Consider the following 14,975-nt stretch of genomic DNA (forward strand, 5'->3'; position numbering starts at 1 on the left):
CAAAGCCACTGCCACGCAGCACACTCCCTCTGTTCCAGCTCCCTGTGCCATCTCCCAACTTCTGCTATTTCAGAAAGAGCTGTACTTTGTGGTTGGAGAGAATGAGTGATAAAGAAAGCGAGAGAGAGAAAGTGAGAGAGAATGTGAGAGAGATGGGGAGGGAGGCAGAGCACAGTATGTATACGTTTCAGGGGGAGTATAATCCATTGTAACCACAGATCCTGCCTGCACTACCAGTATCCTTTGCTATAATCATAGTACACTCCCAAACCTCCTATACCCCAGCTCTTTGCCCCAGAGAGTCCAACTCACAGGCATTCTCAAACTGAACTGGAGAGAATTCAGTTAGCCTACTGCTCGACACTACCCTGTAGCTTAATCCCATATCAATTTATTAATCAATAAACATATCCAGTGATGATGACATTTTGATTACAGTTTGAAGTCTAGCGGGAACTGACAAAGGCACTAAGACAGGAAAACATTGTATGTTGCCCAGACACTGTATGAGACCACACTTAAAGGCCCAGTGTAGTCAAAAATTTGATTTTCCTGTGTTTTATATATATTTTCACACTATGAGGTTGGAATAATATTTTGAAAATGATGATAATGCCCTTTTAGTGTAAGAGCTGTTTGAAAAGAGCGTCTGAAATGTCAGCCTGTTTTGGTGGGATGGAGTTTTGGCCTGCCTAGTTAATAGACCAATAAGAAAAAGAGTTCCAAACCTCTCTGCCAATAACAGATAGTTTTCAGTTTTCCCCTCCCCACTTGAGAAATTACTCTTTGCTATGAAGCTTTCTTTTTTTCTTTTGGATGATTTTAATTGAAATAAATCACAGCAAGGTACTTAATTGTTACCCAGAAATGATTTGATATTAAGATAAAAACGTCTGCATTGGACCTTTAAAGGTGCACTGTCACTCACTACACATTCTGTAGCTATGACGTAATCCAGTGGACTTTCTGTGGGTCTGGAAGTGTCATAATGTCATTATGTGGATTTCATTACAGCTATTGAACTTTTGCCTCTTTTCACCAGAGTCAAACTACTGAGTATCCAGTCCTGCCAGGTATTTAATTGAAACCAGCCTCTTCCCCTCTCTCCCTCCTTTCTTACAGCACTTTGACACCGGTCCAACCCAACTCCCTTTCACCCCTTCATCCATCTACTTCACTTCTGGCTCTAACCCTCAGCAGCTCAGAGCAATATACATCCAAACCCCCTATTCATTCTATGCCAACACACATAGTCACAAAGGCCAGAGTTGATGTTGTAATCTTCACCCTTCACCCTTCCTCTCCCTCTCCCTCACACTCATTTTCGCACAGAACAACACTGTGTGCAATTGGATTAATTATATTTGTCTTTATTTATATGGATTTATTTTCATTGATATTTGACCCAAAAGATTAGAAAGGTCTTATTGTAAAATTGATTTCTCTGAATTTATTGAATAGTAATTGAAGTAAGAAAACAGATGGGTAATGAGATCAGATGTAAGATATGGACCAATCAATACCTTTCTGCTTGTAAAAAGGACTAAACAGGTCAGGATCAATTTCTAAGTGTCTACCCTAATATACGCTCTTGTGTCTGTAGTTTACACAATGGCCACAGGCTATGGTTGACTATTTTGATTTTGCTTGGTTATAATGTGAAACACTTGTCTTAGGAGAGCAGTTGTACACCTTATCAGCATTTTACTCCTAAACATTAACAATCCTAAGAAATCGACCACAGAATGACCCACCTAGACGAAATACAAAGAACATAACTTGTGGCATTTTAATGTAACGCTATCCAGATATCTACTTTTCTTTATCTGATGTATTTGCACACATTTACATTTTAGTCATTTAGCAGACGCTCTTATCCAGAGTGACTTACAGTTAGTGAGTGCATTCATTTTTTCATACTGGCCCCGCGTGGGAATCGAACCCACAATCCTGGCTTTGCAAGCGCCATGCTCTACCAACTGAGCTACACGGGACCTAAGCAATACATGGCACACAAAGCAAATATGTCCCACTCAGTACGACAGTTACCGTAAGATGTAGAGGCAAATGTTGTTCTGTGTTTTATGAGTTTATGTTAGGATAAGGTAAAATTCTATTGATCCCCTAAGGGGAGATTTGATATCAGCCGTCAATACATCAGACACACCAGCTAATAAACATCAGCATAGGTCAAAATATGTATTCCGCTTTAGTGCATTTTAATGTGTGTGTGTGTTGTGTGTGAAGCTGAGTGAGGGGTTGCTATGAGATAGCTGGAGGCTTGGGTTGAGAAGCCATGGCAGAAGGTCATTAGATTCTCATTTCACATTAGCATCTGCTGAATGGGATTAGCCATCCAGCCGAGTTTAAACCCCTGACATCCCACAGGCTCTGCCAACTAGAAAATGGAGTGGTCATTAGCAACACCCCCTCAAGTGTCTTTTTGTGCCTAAATCCAACACACTCTCACTTTCTGATGCTCCTCCCAGCATTGGGTCTCAATGGCTGGGGTAAAAGAAAGATGTTCTTGTGGGCAAGTTTCTATAGGAACACAACATAGGACCACACATTTAAACCAGTGGCTATAATTTGTTAGCGATTGAAGTGTATTGCAGATTTAATCTCTAGAGACTGCTCTCAGTTTTTTCTGCAGACAGAGTATTAGCTTGGTATCTGGAAGATACACAGATGTTCATTTCAGAGTATAAGAAGTTGGCTTTTGATTGATTTCAGTGACTGAAACATCATAGCAGCACAGCCACAAATGTTCAGAGGTCAATCATCAAAGCTGGTATTTCCATCACAGAATGTTCAACAAACTGTTTTCCAGTACAGTACACAGTTTTTACTGTGATCACAAGAACATTTGTTGTATCTACATGTAAACTGCAATGACTGTGTGGTACACAGGCCTAATACAAATACTTATTTCAAAGAACCTTGAATAAATTGTTGTCTTTATTGTAAGTCCTCGTTACCAGCAATGAGTAGACATCAAAGCAATAAAGTCTACCTGTGAAAACACATTTTACAATACCTGTTTCGTCAAAAATGAAAAAAGCTCATTATAATAATAATAATTAATCATTATCTCATGTTATTATAGTGCCACCTGTTGGTTACTACCATCACACCATAGCGCCACTGAGCTTCAATTGGTAAATGGTATTCAAAACCAATACTTGTCTCAGAATTGAAAGTTGTTTAATATAGTTTTTTTCATCAGTAACATACATCACAATAAATAATGATCTGAAAAATATACGAACTCAAATGGGTTACAAAAGATAGATAGATAACTGTATTTTTGTGATCATAACAAGTAAAAATAAATACTCTATTAAAGAGCCCATTCCCATTGCTTCTCAAACATTAATGAGTAAAGTGTTGAGTAAAGTGTTGCCAGGCCTGGTATATGGCTGCTGTATCATCTCTCCATATGACTCCACTCTGCCGGGGGATCCCGAGGCCCTTTGGGTTTTTTAATGCGACAGTTGAACTCTGAGGGAAAGTTGAGAAGTGTGGTTGGAATTACTTGAAGACACCTGCAAGTACATCTAACAGTTTACATAGCCTTGTTTTGACATCCAGTCGCAATAATGTTACTCATGAGATTCTGAGGAAATGTATATTACATTCGGTAGCTATAATGGCTTTAGATACAGTATATGCCATTGGACAATATCATTACAAAGATAAGCAGATATTCACCCATGCTACCAGGAGTGCAGATGTTGGTCATGTGTTTGATGGGATTTGAGACATATTCATAGTCATCTTCTGTCAAGGAATAACGCTCAGCTAGAAAAAAGCAAACGATAAGAATCAGTAAAACATTTTCCACATAAACAGTTCAATATGGCCGTCAAGAAATTGTTACTGGCAAGAAACGGAAAGTATTGCTCATTTGTGGTCAAGTTAGGACACAAGCCTCGACTCGGGGGCGGGGTTACTAGATCTAGATTGCAATATCCTTTTGAAAGACAGGATATTCTGTGCAGGATACTAATGACAAAAACAAAACCAGAGCTGGCCTCACATTGGTCTCCAAAGGTTGCCCTAAAATCCTCTCACCTGTGACCAGCTCATAGCCACTCTGGTCCTCCACTGCCGAGGCCTCAGCTAGCCTGTGATTGGCTGGTCCGGCAGTGTCATATACGGTTGAGACAGCTGGAAGCGGGTTGGCTGGAGGACACCTGCTCTTGGGCTTGACCATGCTGTAAAAAGCACTGACATGGCATTTTGGGTTGCCCAGCTCTGCGTTGTCATAGTGATGGAGAGCGGCCGGAGGGGCGGTGGAAGAGGCTGGTGGCAGGAGCTGTTTGGACTTGTTGACCACAGCATAGGTGTTATTCATCTTCTGCTGGCGAGGCTGAGGCAATCTGTGCTGCACATTAGAATTTCTAAAGAGGAGTAGACATCAATATAAATTCCACAAACTGCGAAAAGCAAAAAGGTACAAATATAGCCTTGTTGTTTCTACTCTACACACCAGATGGTCATGACTATTATGTTTGTGACTGGACTTTCATTATCAAGTCTGTTTTCTTTTGGAGCATCTACAGTGGATCTTTACTACTAGGATAGTAGAAATTAAGATTGATAAGGAATTGCAGGTTTACCATGATGATTTCCTACTGACTATACAGTATGTTACTGTTTACAGAGAAATCGATTATTTTTCTCTCTAAGCCTGTGATGCGAGCTGAGGGGTTCTCAGTAGTAGTTTAACATATGGGAGGGAGGAGAGGGTGTGAAAGTAAAGTTTAACAGCCCAGATTGTTACTTCCTCTGCGACATGATGAATGTTTAGTAGTACAAGCATGGTGAAATCCTTCTGCTTCATTAATCATACGGACGCTGTGTCCTACATTTCTGTAAAATGTCAATCTAAAGCTAACTGGATTAAAGTCTTTTTTTATTCAAGATCATCAATGTGTACCACAACAGTGTATTTCAATATACAGTACATATTTCAATACAGCCAACTATTTGCTTAATTGTCAAGGCAAGGAAGGTGTGTATATACTGTAACAATCAACTACTATGAAATATTACTACATAACTTGGTATTGATAAGCCTATGTACACTTAAACTTCACACTCTACACACCCAGCATGTAAAGTACACAAACATAAAACTGTTGTACTGCAAACTAAAATAGAAGACCGTGGACTCACTTGAACAAAACAGGAAGCATTCTTTCTTCCCTTAGTGTCTCGAAACTCTCTCTCTCTCTACCAACCTGAGTCAACCTCCCCCATTGTATCGGAGCACCTTACTGTGGTATCATTAACTCAGGCTGCTTATTAAAGTCACAACTGTTGTTGTGATTGTGTGTAATACAATCACGCAGTATAGTGTACAGCAAGCAGTTTATCATTTACACCGACGGGCCTCGTGGCAATACATTTATAAATGCTTACCTTTACTTGGAAGAGTTGCAGTGTTGGATAGCCTTAGCCAGCTAGCTAACATAAATAGCATTCCTCTCTGTTTGAGTCAGGTTGTTGAGTAGGCTAAATTAGCTGCATTAGCTAAGTAAGTGAAAGGTAAACTAAGAAGAAGAAGAAAAAATAAATATCTATATCTATATATATATATCTATATATATATATATATATATATATATATATATATATATATATATATATACACAGTACCAGTCAAAAAGTTTGGACACACTTAGGGTTTTTCTATTTTTACATTGTAGAATAATAGTGAAGACATCAAAACTATGATAACACATATGGAATCATGTAGTAACCCAAAAAGTGTTAAACAAATCAAAATATATTTTATATTTCAGATTCTTCAAATAGCCACCCTTTGCCTTGATGACAGCTTTGCACACTCTTGGCATTCTCTCAACCAGCTTCACCTGGAATGCTTTTCCAACAGTCTTGAAGGAGTTCCCACATATGATGAGCACTTGTTGGCTGCTTTTCCTTCACTCTGCAGTCCAACTCATCCTAAACCATCTCAATTGGGTTGAGGTCAGGGGATTGTGGAGGCCAGGTCATCTGATGCAGCACTCCATCACTCTCCTTCTTGGTACAATAGCCCTTACACAGCCTGGAGGTGTGTTGGGTCATTGTCCTGATGGAAAAACAAATGATAATCCCACTAAGCTGGTTTCCTTTAGTAGTGGTTTCTTTGCAGCATTCCAACCATGAAGGCCTGATTCACGCAGTCTCCTCTGAACAGTTGATGTTGAGATGTGTCTGTTACTTGAACTCTGTGAAGCATTTATTTGGGCTGCAATCTAAGGTGCGGTTAACTCTAATGAACTTATCCTCTGCAGCAGAGGTAACTCTGGGTCTTCCATTCCTGTGGCGGTCCTCATGAGAGCCAGTTTCATCATAGCGCTTGATGGTTTTTGCGACTGCACTTGAAGAAACTTTCAAAGTTCTTGACATTTTCCAGATTGACTGACCTTCATGTCTTAAAGTAATGGACTGTCATTTCTCTTTGCTTATTTGAGCTGTTCTTGCCATAATATGGACTTGGTCTTTTACCAAATAGGGCTATCTTCTGTATACCCCCCCTACCTTGTCACAACACAACTGATTGTCTCAAACGCATTAAGGAAAGAAATTCCACAAATTAACAAGGCACACCTGTTAATTGAAATGCATTCCAGGTGACTACCTCATGAAGCTGGTTGAGAGAATGCCAAGAGTGTGCAAAGCTGTCATCAAGTAAAAGGTTGGCTATTTGAAGAATCTCAAATATAACATATTTTGATTTGTTTAACATGTTTTTGATTACTACCTGATTCCATATGTGTTATTTCATAGTTTTGATGTCTTCACTATTATTCTACAATGTAGCCTCAGAATTTGCAGCCCAAATAAATGCTTCACAGAGTTCAAGTAACAGACACATCTCAACATCATCTGTTTAGAGGTCAAATTGCTGCAAAGAAACCACTACTAAAGGACACCAATAAGAAGAGACTTGCTTGGGCCAAGAAACACGAGCAATGGACATTAGACCAGTGGAAATGTGTATTTTGGTCCAAATTGGAGATTTTTGGTTACAACCGCCTTGTCTTTGTGAGACGCGGTGTGGGTGAACGGATGATCTCCGCATGTGTATTTCCCACCATAAAGCATGGAGGAGGAGGTGTTAGGGTGCTTTGCTGGTGACACTATCTGTAATTTATTTAGAATTCAAGTCACACTTAACCAGCATGGCTACCACAGCATTCTGCAGCGATACGCCATCTCATCTGGTTTGGGCTTAGTGGGACTATCATTTGTTTTTCAACAGGACAATGACCCAACACACCTCCAGGCTGTGCAAGGGCTATTTTATCAAGAAGTAGAGTGATGAGTGCTGCATCAGATGACCTGGCCTCCACAATCCCCTGACCTCAACCAAATTGAGATGGTTTGGGATGAGTTGGACCACAGAGTGAAGGAAAAGCAGCCAACAAGTGCTCAGCATATGAGAGAACTCCTTCAAGACTGGTGGAAAAGCATTCCAGGTGAAGCTGGTTGAGAGAATACCAAGAGTGTGCAAAGCGATCATCAAGGCAAATGGTGGCTATTTGAAGAATCTCAAATATATTTGGATTTGTTTAAGACTTTTTTGGTTACTACATGATTCCATATGTTTTATTTAATAGTTTTGATGTATTCACTATTATTCAACAATGTAAAAAATAGCAAAAATAAAGAAACGCCCTTGAATGAGTAGGTGTGCCCAAACTTTTGACTCTCTCTCTCTCTCTCCTTAATTTTTGAATAAATTAATTTGTTTAAAACTGTTCAACTATGTCTTGCTCTCTATTTGAGTCAACTACTCACCACACTGCAGTGCTAGCTGTTGCTTATGCTTTCAGTACTAGATTAATTCTCTGATCCTTTGACTGGATGGACAACATGTCAGTTCATGCTGCAAGAGCTCTGATAGGTTGGAGGACGTCCTCCAGAAGTCGTCATAATTACTGTGTAAGTCTATAGAAGGGGGTGAGAACCATGAGCCTCCTAGGTTTTGTATTGAAGTCAATGTACCCAGAGGAGGATGGAAAATAGCTGTCCTCCGGCTACACCATAGTGCTACCCTAGAGATTGCTGTTGAGGCTACTGTAGACTTTTATTGCAAAACACTGTGTTTTAATCAGCTATTTGGTGACATATATTTGGTAATATATTTAGCATCGTTTTATCTAAAAATGATAACTATGTTTCACTATTAACATTTTTTTATTCACTGAGTAGGATGGTCCTCTCCTTCCTCCTCTGAAGAGCCTCCACTGGTATTCTGAATGAAGAAATAATATTTGCTCCTACCTTTTTGCAAGTGTCTGAGCGCTGGCTGATGTCGGTGGGGATGTCTTCACAGACGCAACGCCGTCATATAAAGGTTGGTTACTCTATTCACAACAAAATCAACAGTATATCAGAGAGGTATAGGACTCTGTCTCTCAAGTTCAGGCACTTCTCTGTATGAAAATGTGTGAACAATGATTTCTATGCGACAGCATTTACATATAGAGGAAGCTGGATGTTTCCTGCTTAACATTTCTCTTTTTTTCCTAACTCCACTCATCACATTGAAATCTCAGACAGTAGTGTAATACAGTACGATCAGATTAAATGGATCACACAATCAACAGACAGGGCCTTTGTGTTTTAGTCACAGAAAAACTTACACACTGGCAGCTGAAGTTATTTTCAAATTGTGTCAGCTTTCTGACTGCATCACAGACGTGCCAATAATTACCATAATCAGAGTTTGGGAATAACTGATTACATGTAATCTGATTACAAAAACGGTAACAGTAATCAGTTACGTAACCAGCAAAAATATTGTAATCAGATTACAGATACTTTGAAAAACTAGATGATTACTTATTTAAAAAACATTGACACCTTTGTTTTTATGACATTCAATTCAGTATTGAAAAAAAGCGCAAGTTTAAGTTTGTTCCACCTGAGCGAGTCTGACCACATGTCAGAGACCACTATGATGACACACCAAATGCGTTTGATGGATCCTTTTTGTCTTCTTCTAATGCCTCTTAAGGGGACAGTAATCCAAATGTAACTGAAAGCAATCAGATTACGTTACTGAGTTTGGGTAATCCAAAAGTTATGTTACTGATTACAATTTTTTACTAATAACTGCAATGGATTACATTTAGAAAGTAACCTACCCAACCCTGACAATAATAGTGCATGCCCTCTCATGTCTTATTGCTTTAGTAAAGCTTGCTTGTTCATGAATGCCAGTATGGCATGTGTTGAATACTGTGTTGTAGAAAGGCTGACACCTGGGGGTTGGAAATAGCTATTTAAAAAAATGATACTGGTTGAACGAAAGTAGCAGTTTCTGTCTTACCTTGGTGAGATTCTGGTAGATGTTCTCAGCTGACCGTAAAGCATTCTCAAACATGTAAGCCACAGCAGAAAACAAAAATTGATACTGCTCCTGAGTGGAGAGATTAATATTTCCAAAGTAGAGTATTTCAGTACACAAAATAACATATACAGTGCATTCGGAAAGTATTCAGACCTCTTGACTTTTTCAACGTTTTGTTACATTACAGCCCTATTCTAAAATTGATTAAATCGTTTTTTCCCCCTCATCAATCTACACACAATACCCTATAATGACAAAGCAAAAACAGGTTTTTAGAAATATTTGCAAACGTATTACAAATAAAAAAACTGAAATATGACATTTACATAAGTATTCAGACCCTTTACTCAGTACTTTGTTGAAGCACATTTGGCAGCGACTACAGCCTCGATTCTTCTTGGGCATTACGCTACAAGCTTGGCACACCTGTATTTGGGGAGTTTCTCCCATTCTTCTCTGCAGATCCTTCTCAAACTCTGTCAGGTTGGATGGGGAGCGTCGCTGCACAGCTATTTTCAGGTCTCTCCAGAGGTGTTTCATCGGGTTCAAGTCCAGGCTCTGGCTGGACCACCCAAGGACATTCAGAGACTTGTCCCGAAGCCACTCCTGCATTGTCTTGGCTGTGTGTTTAGGGTCGTTGTCCTGTTGGAAGATGAATCTTCACCCCAGTCTGAGGTCCTGAGTGCTCTGGAGTAGGTTTTCATCAAGGATCTCTCTGTACTTTGCTCCGTTCATCTTTACCTCGATCCTGACTAGTCTCCCAGTCCCTGATGCTGAAAATCATCCCCACAGCATGATGCTGCCACCACCATTCTTCACCGTAGGGATGGTGCCAGGTTTCCTCCAGACGTGACACTTGGCATTCAGGCCAAAGAGTTTAATCTTGGTTTCATCAGACCAGAGAATCTTGTTTCTCATGGTCTGAGAGTCTTTAGGTGCCTTTTGGCAAACTCCAAGCGGGATTTAATGTGCCTTTTACTGAGGAGTGGCTTCCGTCTGGCCACTCTACCATAAAGGCCTGATTGGTGGAGCGCTGCAGAGATGTTTGTCCTTCTGGAAGTTTCTCCCATCTCCACAGAGGAACTCTAGAGCTCTGTCAGAGTGACCATCGGGTTCTTGGTCACCTCCCTGACCAAGGCCCTTCTCCCCTGATTGCTCAGTTTGGCCGGACAGCCAGTTCTAGGAAGAGTCTTGGTGGTTCCAAACTTCTTCCATTTAAGAATGATGGAGACCACTGTTTTCTTGGGGACCTGCAACGCTGCAGTAATTTTTTGAACCCTTCCCCAGATTTGTGCCTCGACACAATCCTGTCTTGGTGCTCTACGGACAATTCCTTCGACCTCATGGCTTGGTTTTTGCTCTGACATGCATTGTCAACTGTGGGACCTTATAGCAACTGTGGGCTCCCGAATGGCGCAGCGGTCTAAGGCACTGCATCTCAGTGCTTGCGTCACTACAGACCCCCTGGTTTGATTCATAATAATAATAATAATATGCCATTTAGCAGACGCTTTTATCCAAAGCGACTTACAGTCATGCGTGTATACATTTTTGTGTATGGGTGGTCCCGGGGATCGAACCCACTACCTTGGCGTTACAAGCGCCGTGCTCTACCAGCTGAGCTACAGAGGACCACCCATGATTCCAGGCTGTATCACAACCGGCCGTGATTGGGAGTCCCATAGGGCAATATATATAGACAGGTGTGTGCCTTTCCAAATCACGTTCAATCAATTGAATTTACCACAGGTGGACTCCAATCAAGTTGTAGAAACATCTCAAGAATGATCAATGGAAACAGGATGCACCGGAGCTCAATTTCGAGTCGCATAGCAAAGGGTCTGAATACTTATGTAAATAAGGTATTTCTGTTTTTTATTTGTAATACATATGCAAAAATGGCTAAAAACCCGTTTTTGCTTCGTCATTATGGGGTATTGTGTGTACATTGATGAGGGAAAAATACAATTTAATCCATTTTAGAATAAGGCTGTAACGTAACAAAATGTGGAAAAAGTCAAGGGGTCTGAATACTTTCCGAATGCACTGTAGATGTAAATAAACACAATTTTGATCTGATATTAAATTCTGTCTGATAATAAAATACCTTTGTCTGAACTGCTGATGGCCTCTGTCTCCTTAGTTCTAGTACAATCTTCATGATACTGAAATCTTCTTTAATTTGCTGGTGTGGAAATATGAACATAGATTTACCAAAACACTCACTTATCATTTTTACAGTTTTTATTGTTATTGTTATATTATTCATAGGTGCAGTCTACAAATGTTTTGTTAAACCAATTCCCTAAATGATGCCATCAATATACTGTCCTGAACATAAGTAATAATACCTTTGTCACAAGAAGATCATGGACATAATCCAGGGCACAAATCACCCCTGTTCTTCCACAACCAGCACTGAAAATACAAGAGAAACATACATGCTTCATTCATCACTCTGATAATACTAGAACATAACCACAGAAAGCCACAACATGGACATAAGTCATATGAGTCGACAGACCACATCAGGTCCTGAATATTTAACATTTCTCACTTCATTTAAATGGCTTCATTAAAATGCATGGAGCTCAAGGAGTACATGTGGCCTCGTGATAAACAACATTACATTATATGCATGGATGAATTTTAATGGGCATATGGATCATAATCTGTCTGAGCATGATCATTTCATCTCAGAGCACAAAAAGCCCAGCAGGCAGACAGTAATAACTGCTTGGCATTTTGGGCTGTATGACATGTACTGTAGAGTAGGAGACAAACAAACCTGCAGTGGATGAGAACAGGGTTAGCGTTGTTTCCCTGGTCTTTGCGAGCCATATCCATCATTCCTAACATACCATAAACTGTGTATGGAATGTCATGATCAGGCCAAGCTGTGTATTGGAATTGAGAGATTGTCCGCGTTTCCTAGCACAAAACATGGTTTGCATTACTGCTCTACCAAGCAAAAGAGCAGTAACTGCACACTAATTTGGTAAAATAATAATAATAATAATAATAATAATATGCCATTTAGCTGACGCTTTTATCCAAAGCGACTTACAGTCGTGCGTGCATACATTTTTTATTTTTTTTGTGTATGGGTGGTCCCGGGGATCGAACCCACTACCTTGGCGTTACAAGCGCCGTGCTCTACCAGCTGAGCTACAGAGTGTAAAAAATTAGTTGACAATTTTTATACATTAAATACATGCTTTATCATGTAGACAAATATCCTGCCTCCATTGTGTTGAGTTATGGATAAAATGGGGGTCATGTTTGCAGTAACTGGAAAATGGCAGTAACTGCCATCCCTCACGTCAGTTACTGCCTTTTACCTTGGTTTCACTGTGCCTTGGGCTGCAGTGTCTACGGTTTACCTTGGTATTATTTATTGTTCTTTGCTGATACAAGTATCAAACTATATGACATTGACGGCCATATATAAATAAATATATTAACACAAGTTTGTGAAAAAAAATTACAAACGTATTCCAGTGGGTGTACCAAGCAAGAAGGCAGTAACTGCCGTCTAGGGTCAAAGGTCATGTCAGAGGTCAGGGTCAATATTAATAAATAATAACCTCATAGTAAGACAACAGACAACCACATCTCCAGTGATCTGCCTACAATTCATTTGGCTGGACCATAAAACAACTTTGAAGTAATTTTTCTCAGTTTCACTCTATGAGCAATTACTGCTCTTTTGCTTGGTAGGGCAGATTACTTCCCTGGCTCCCTCATTCAACTTCCTGGAAATTTACAAACAATGTGAGATTATCCAAAGTGAATAATGGTTGTTGGAAAATACTGATTCAATTTGACAATTTTGAAGAATTATTTGACTAGTGCTGCACAGAAAAAACACAATATTACCCCTTTTTCATAGTTGGACACTTACTTCATAATATCTCACTGTCAGAGTACGGACAACTACTTCCTCATTTGGGCTGGATTCCTCAAACTGCAAAGAAATTTCAATAAACTTTTTCTAGTATTTCCTGAAACAGATGCCTGTAATTTCATGCAGACAACAACATATGGGTCAATGTGCAGTGCCATGAAATAACAAATTCAGGGTACACTTAGTTCACAGGAACTGACAAATCATCTATGTAGGCTGTTAGGTAAAAAGGGAACTCTTCATGAATAGTTTCAGAAGACCACAGGGCAACAGCACTATGTGCACGATGGAACATTTGTGTGGGAGGCCACCCGTCTGTCTAGAGAGACTATACTTCATGAATAGTAATACAACTGAACACATATATCTGACAAACACTTACGTTTGACACAATAAAGGGGCCAAAAGGAGTTGTTTCTTTGAAAGTTGTCCAGTAGCGCTCACACTTTTTCTGCAAAAAGACATAGAATAAGATGTTATGAGTCAAGTGGACACAAGCATCAAAGTTGTCATATAGTTTATCAATCTTACAGTACACTAATATGTTTACACTCCAACAAGAGGTGACTAAAAGGGCATTTACCTTTCCCATTTCAATTTCTCTGCAAGCCATGATTATGACCTAAAATAGGGACAGTAAATATGGCAAGCATTAGATTAGGAGACAATTTTCCCATTATTAATATTTTTAGTGTTATTCTTTCCTATACATGTAGAAATAGAGTAAATTATACGGAAACAGAGCTACTGTACAAGCTGCACTGCATTTATATAAAGCTGAATATGGTCTTCCATACCTTTACATCATACTGCCAAATCATTCGCCAGAAGTCCACCAAAGTGTGTCTCAGAGGCCCTTGGGTCGCTATGTATTTTTTGGTCTCTGTTGCCCCCTAGAGGATAGATGAAATAAAGCAGAACAATCAGCTTAAAGATCGACTGCCTTTTAAAAGCAACGAATCCCTTTGAAAATGGCCTATGTGACATCGATATAAGTCAGAAACAGTTATTCTAGTGTCAAAATGTACTACAAACTGTAAATAGGATAATTTTGGTCATAAAGTCTGTCTCGTCTAAAACGGAGTTTGGAACAGCCATGCATCACAACAGTTAAATTAAGGTTGTGTTTTGATTTGACGATGTCCATTTGCCCACTAACATAGGGTGAACAGCTGAGGTGATTGCTCTCTATCCAATAGCATAGACAGTGCGACAGACCTGTTCAGCAGCTCCGACTGTTTCCATAAGACAACACGTCTCTTTTACTTGAGAAATACTGCACCAAACACCTTAGTTCGATGTGAAATTGCGCAACTAAAACATCCTTTGCAAAAACGTCAATTAATTACAGATTTATTGAGTTATCTTGATTCGTTCTGGGATTTTGAGGAAATTAAATAGGCTTCCATGTCTACAGTGCCTCATGGGGGACAAACATCATTAACCAAACGTGGAATCGGTCAGGAAACACACCTCCAAGACTGAAATCTAATTATTCTAATGAGCAACAGAAAAACACACGTGCCAATCGGCGTGTTCAGTGACTCTTTCAGATTGAGCTGAATGATGATACAAAATAGGACTGTTACTGAATGCAAGCAATACTGTACCTTAATGAAGCTGGCGTTGATATAGTCATAATCATTCTCATTTGTCAGGAGAGTCAGAGGCACACGGGTCTGGTCATCTATATAA

The 14,975-nt window shown here is 39.7% G+C and overlaps 1 protein-coding gene across 1 annotated transcript; it reads right to left on the reverse strand.

Moving 5' to 3' along the window:
• Nucleotides 1-2,940: 2,940 nt before the first annotated feature.
• Nucleotides 2,941-14,673, reverse strand: LOC121537498 (tyrosine-protein phosphatase non-receptor type 18). The gene is made up of 13 exons (XM_041845117.1): nucleotides 14,499-14,673; nucleotides 14,078-14,173; nucleotides 13,864-13,902; nucleotides 13,663-13,731; nucleotides 13,278-13,340; nucleotides 12,162-12,304; nucleotides 11,725-11,791; nucleotides 11,481-11,558; nucleotides 9,353-9,442; nucleotides 8,302-8,384; nucleotides 4,075-4,403; nucleotides 3,712-3,801; nucleotides 2,941-3,501 (listed from the first exon to the last, which is right to left on the reverse strand). The coding sequence occupies exons 1-13, from the start codon at nucleotides 14,523-14,525 to the stop codon at nucleotides 3,428-3,430; spliced, it is 1,248 nt and encodes a 415-aa protein (XP_041701051.1). The 5' UTR covers nucleotides 14,526-14,673; the 3' UTR covers nucleotides 2,941-3,427.
• Nucleotides 14,674-14,975: the final 302 nt, after the last annotated feature.

Source organism: Coregonus clupeaformis, chromosome 24 (assembly GCF_020615455.1).
Source record: "Coregonus clupeaformis isolate EN_2021a chromosome 24, ASM2061545v1, whole genome shotgun sequence".
Taxonomy (NCBI): Eukaryota; Metazoa; Chordata; class Actinopteri; order Salmoniformes; family Salmonidae; genus Coregonus; species Coregonus clupeaformis.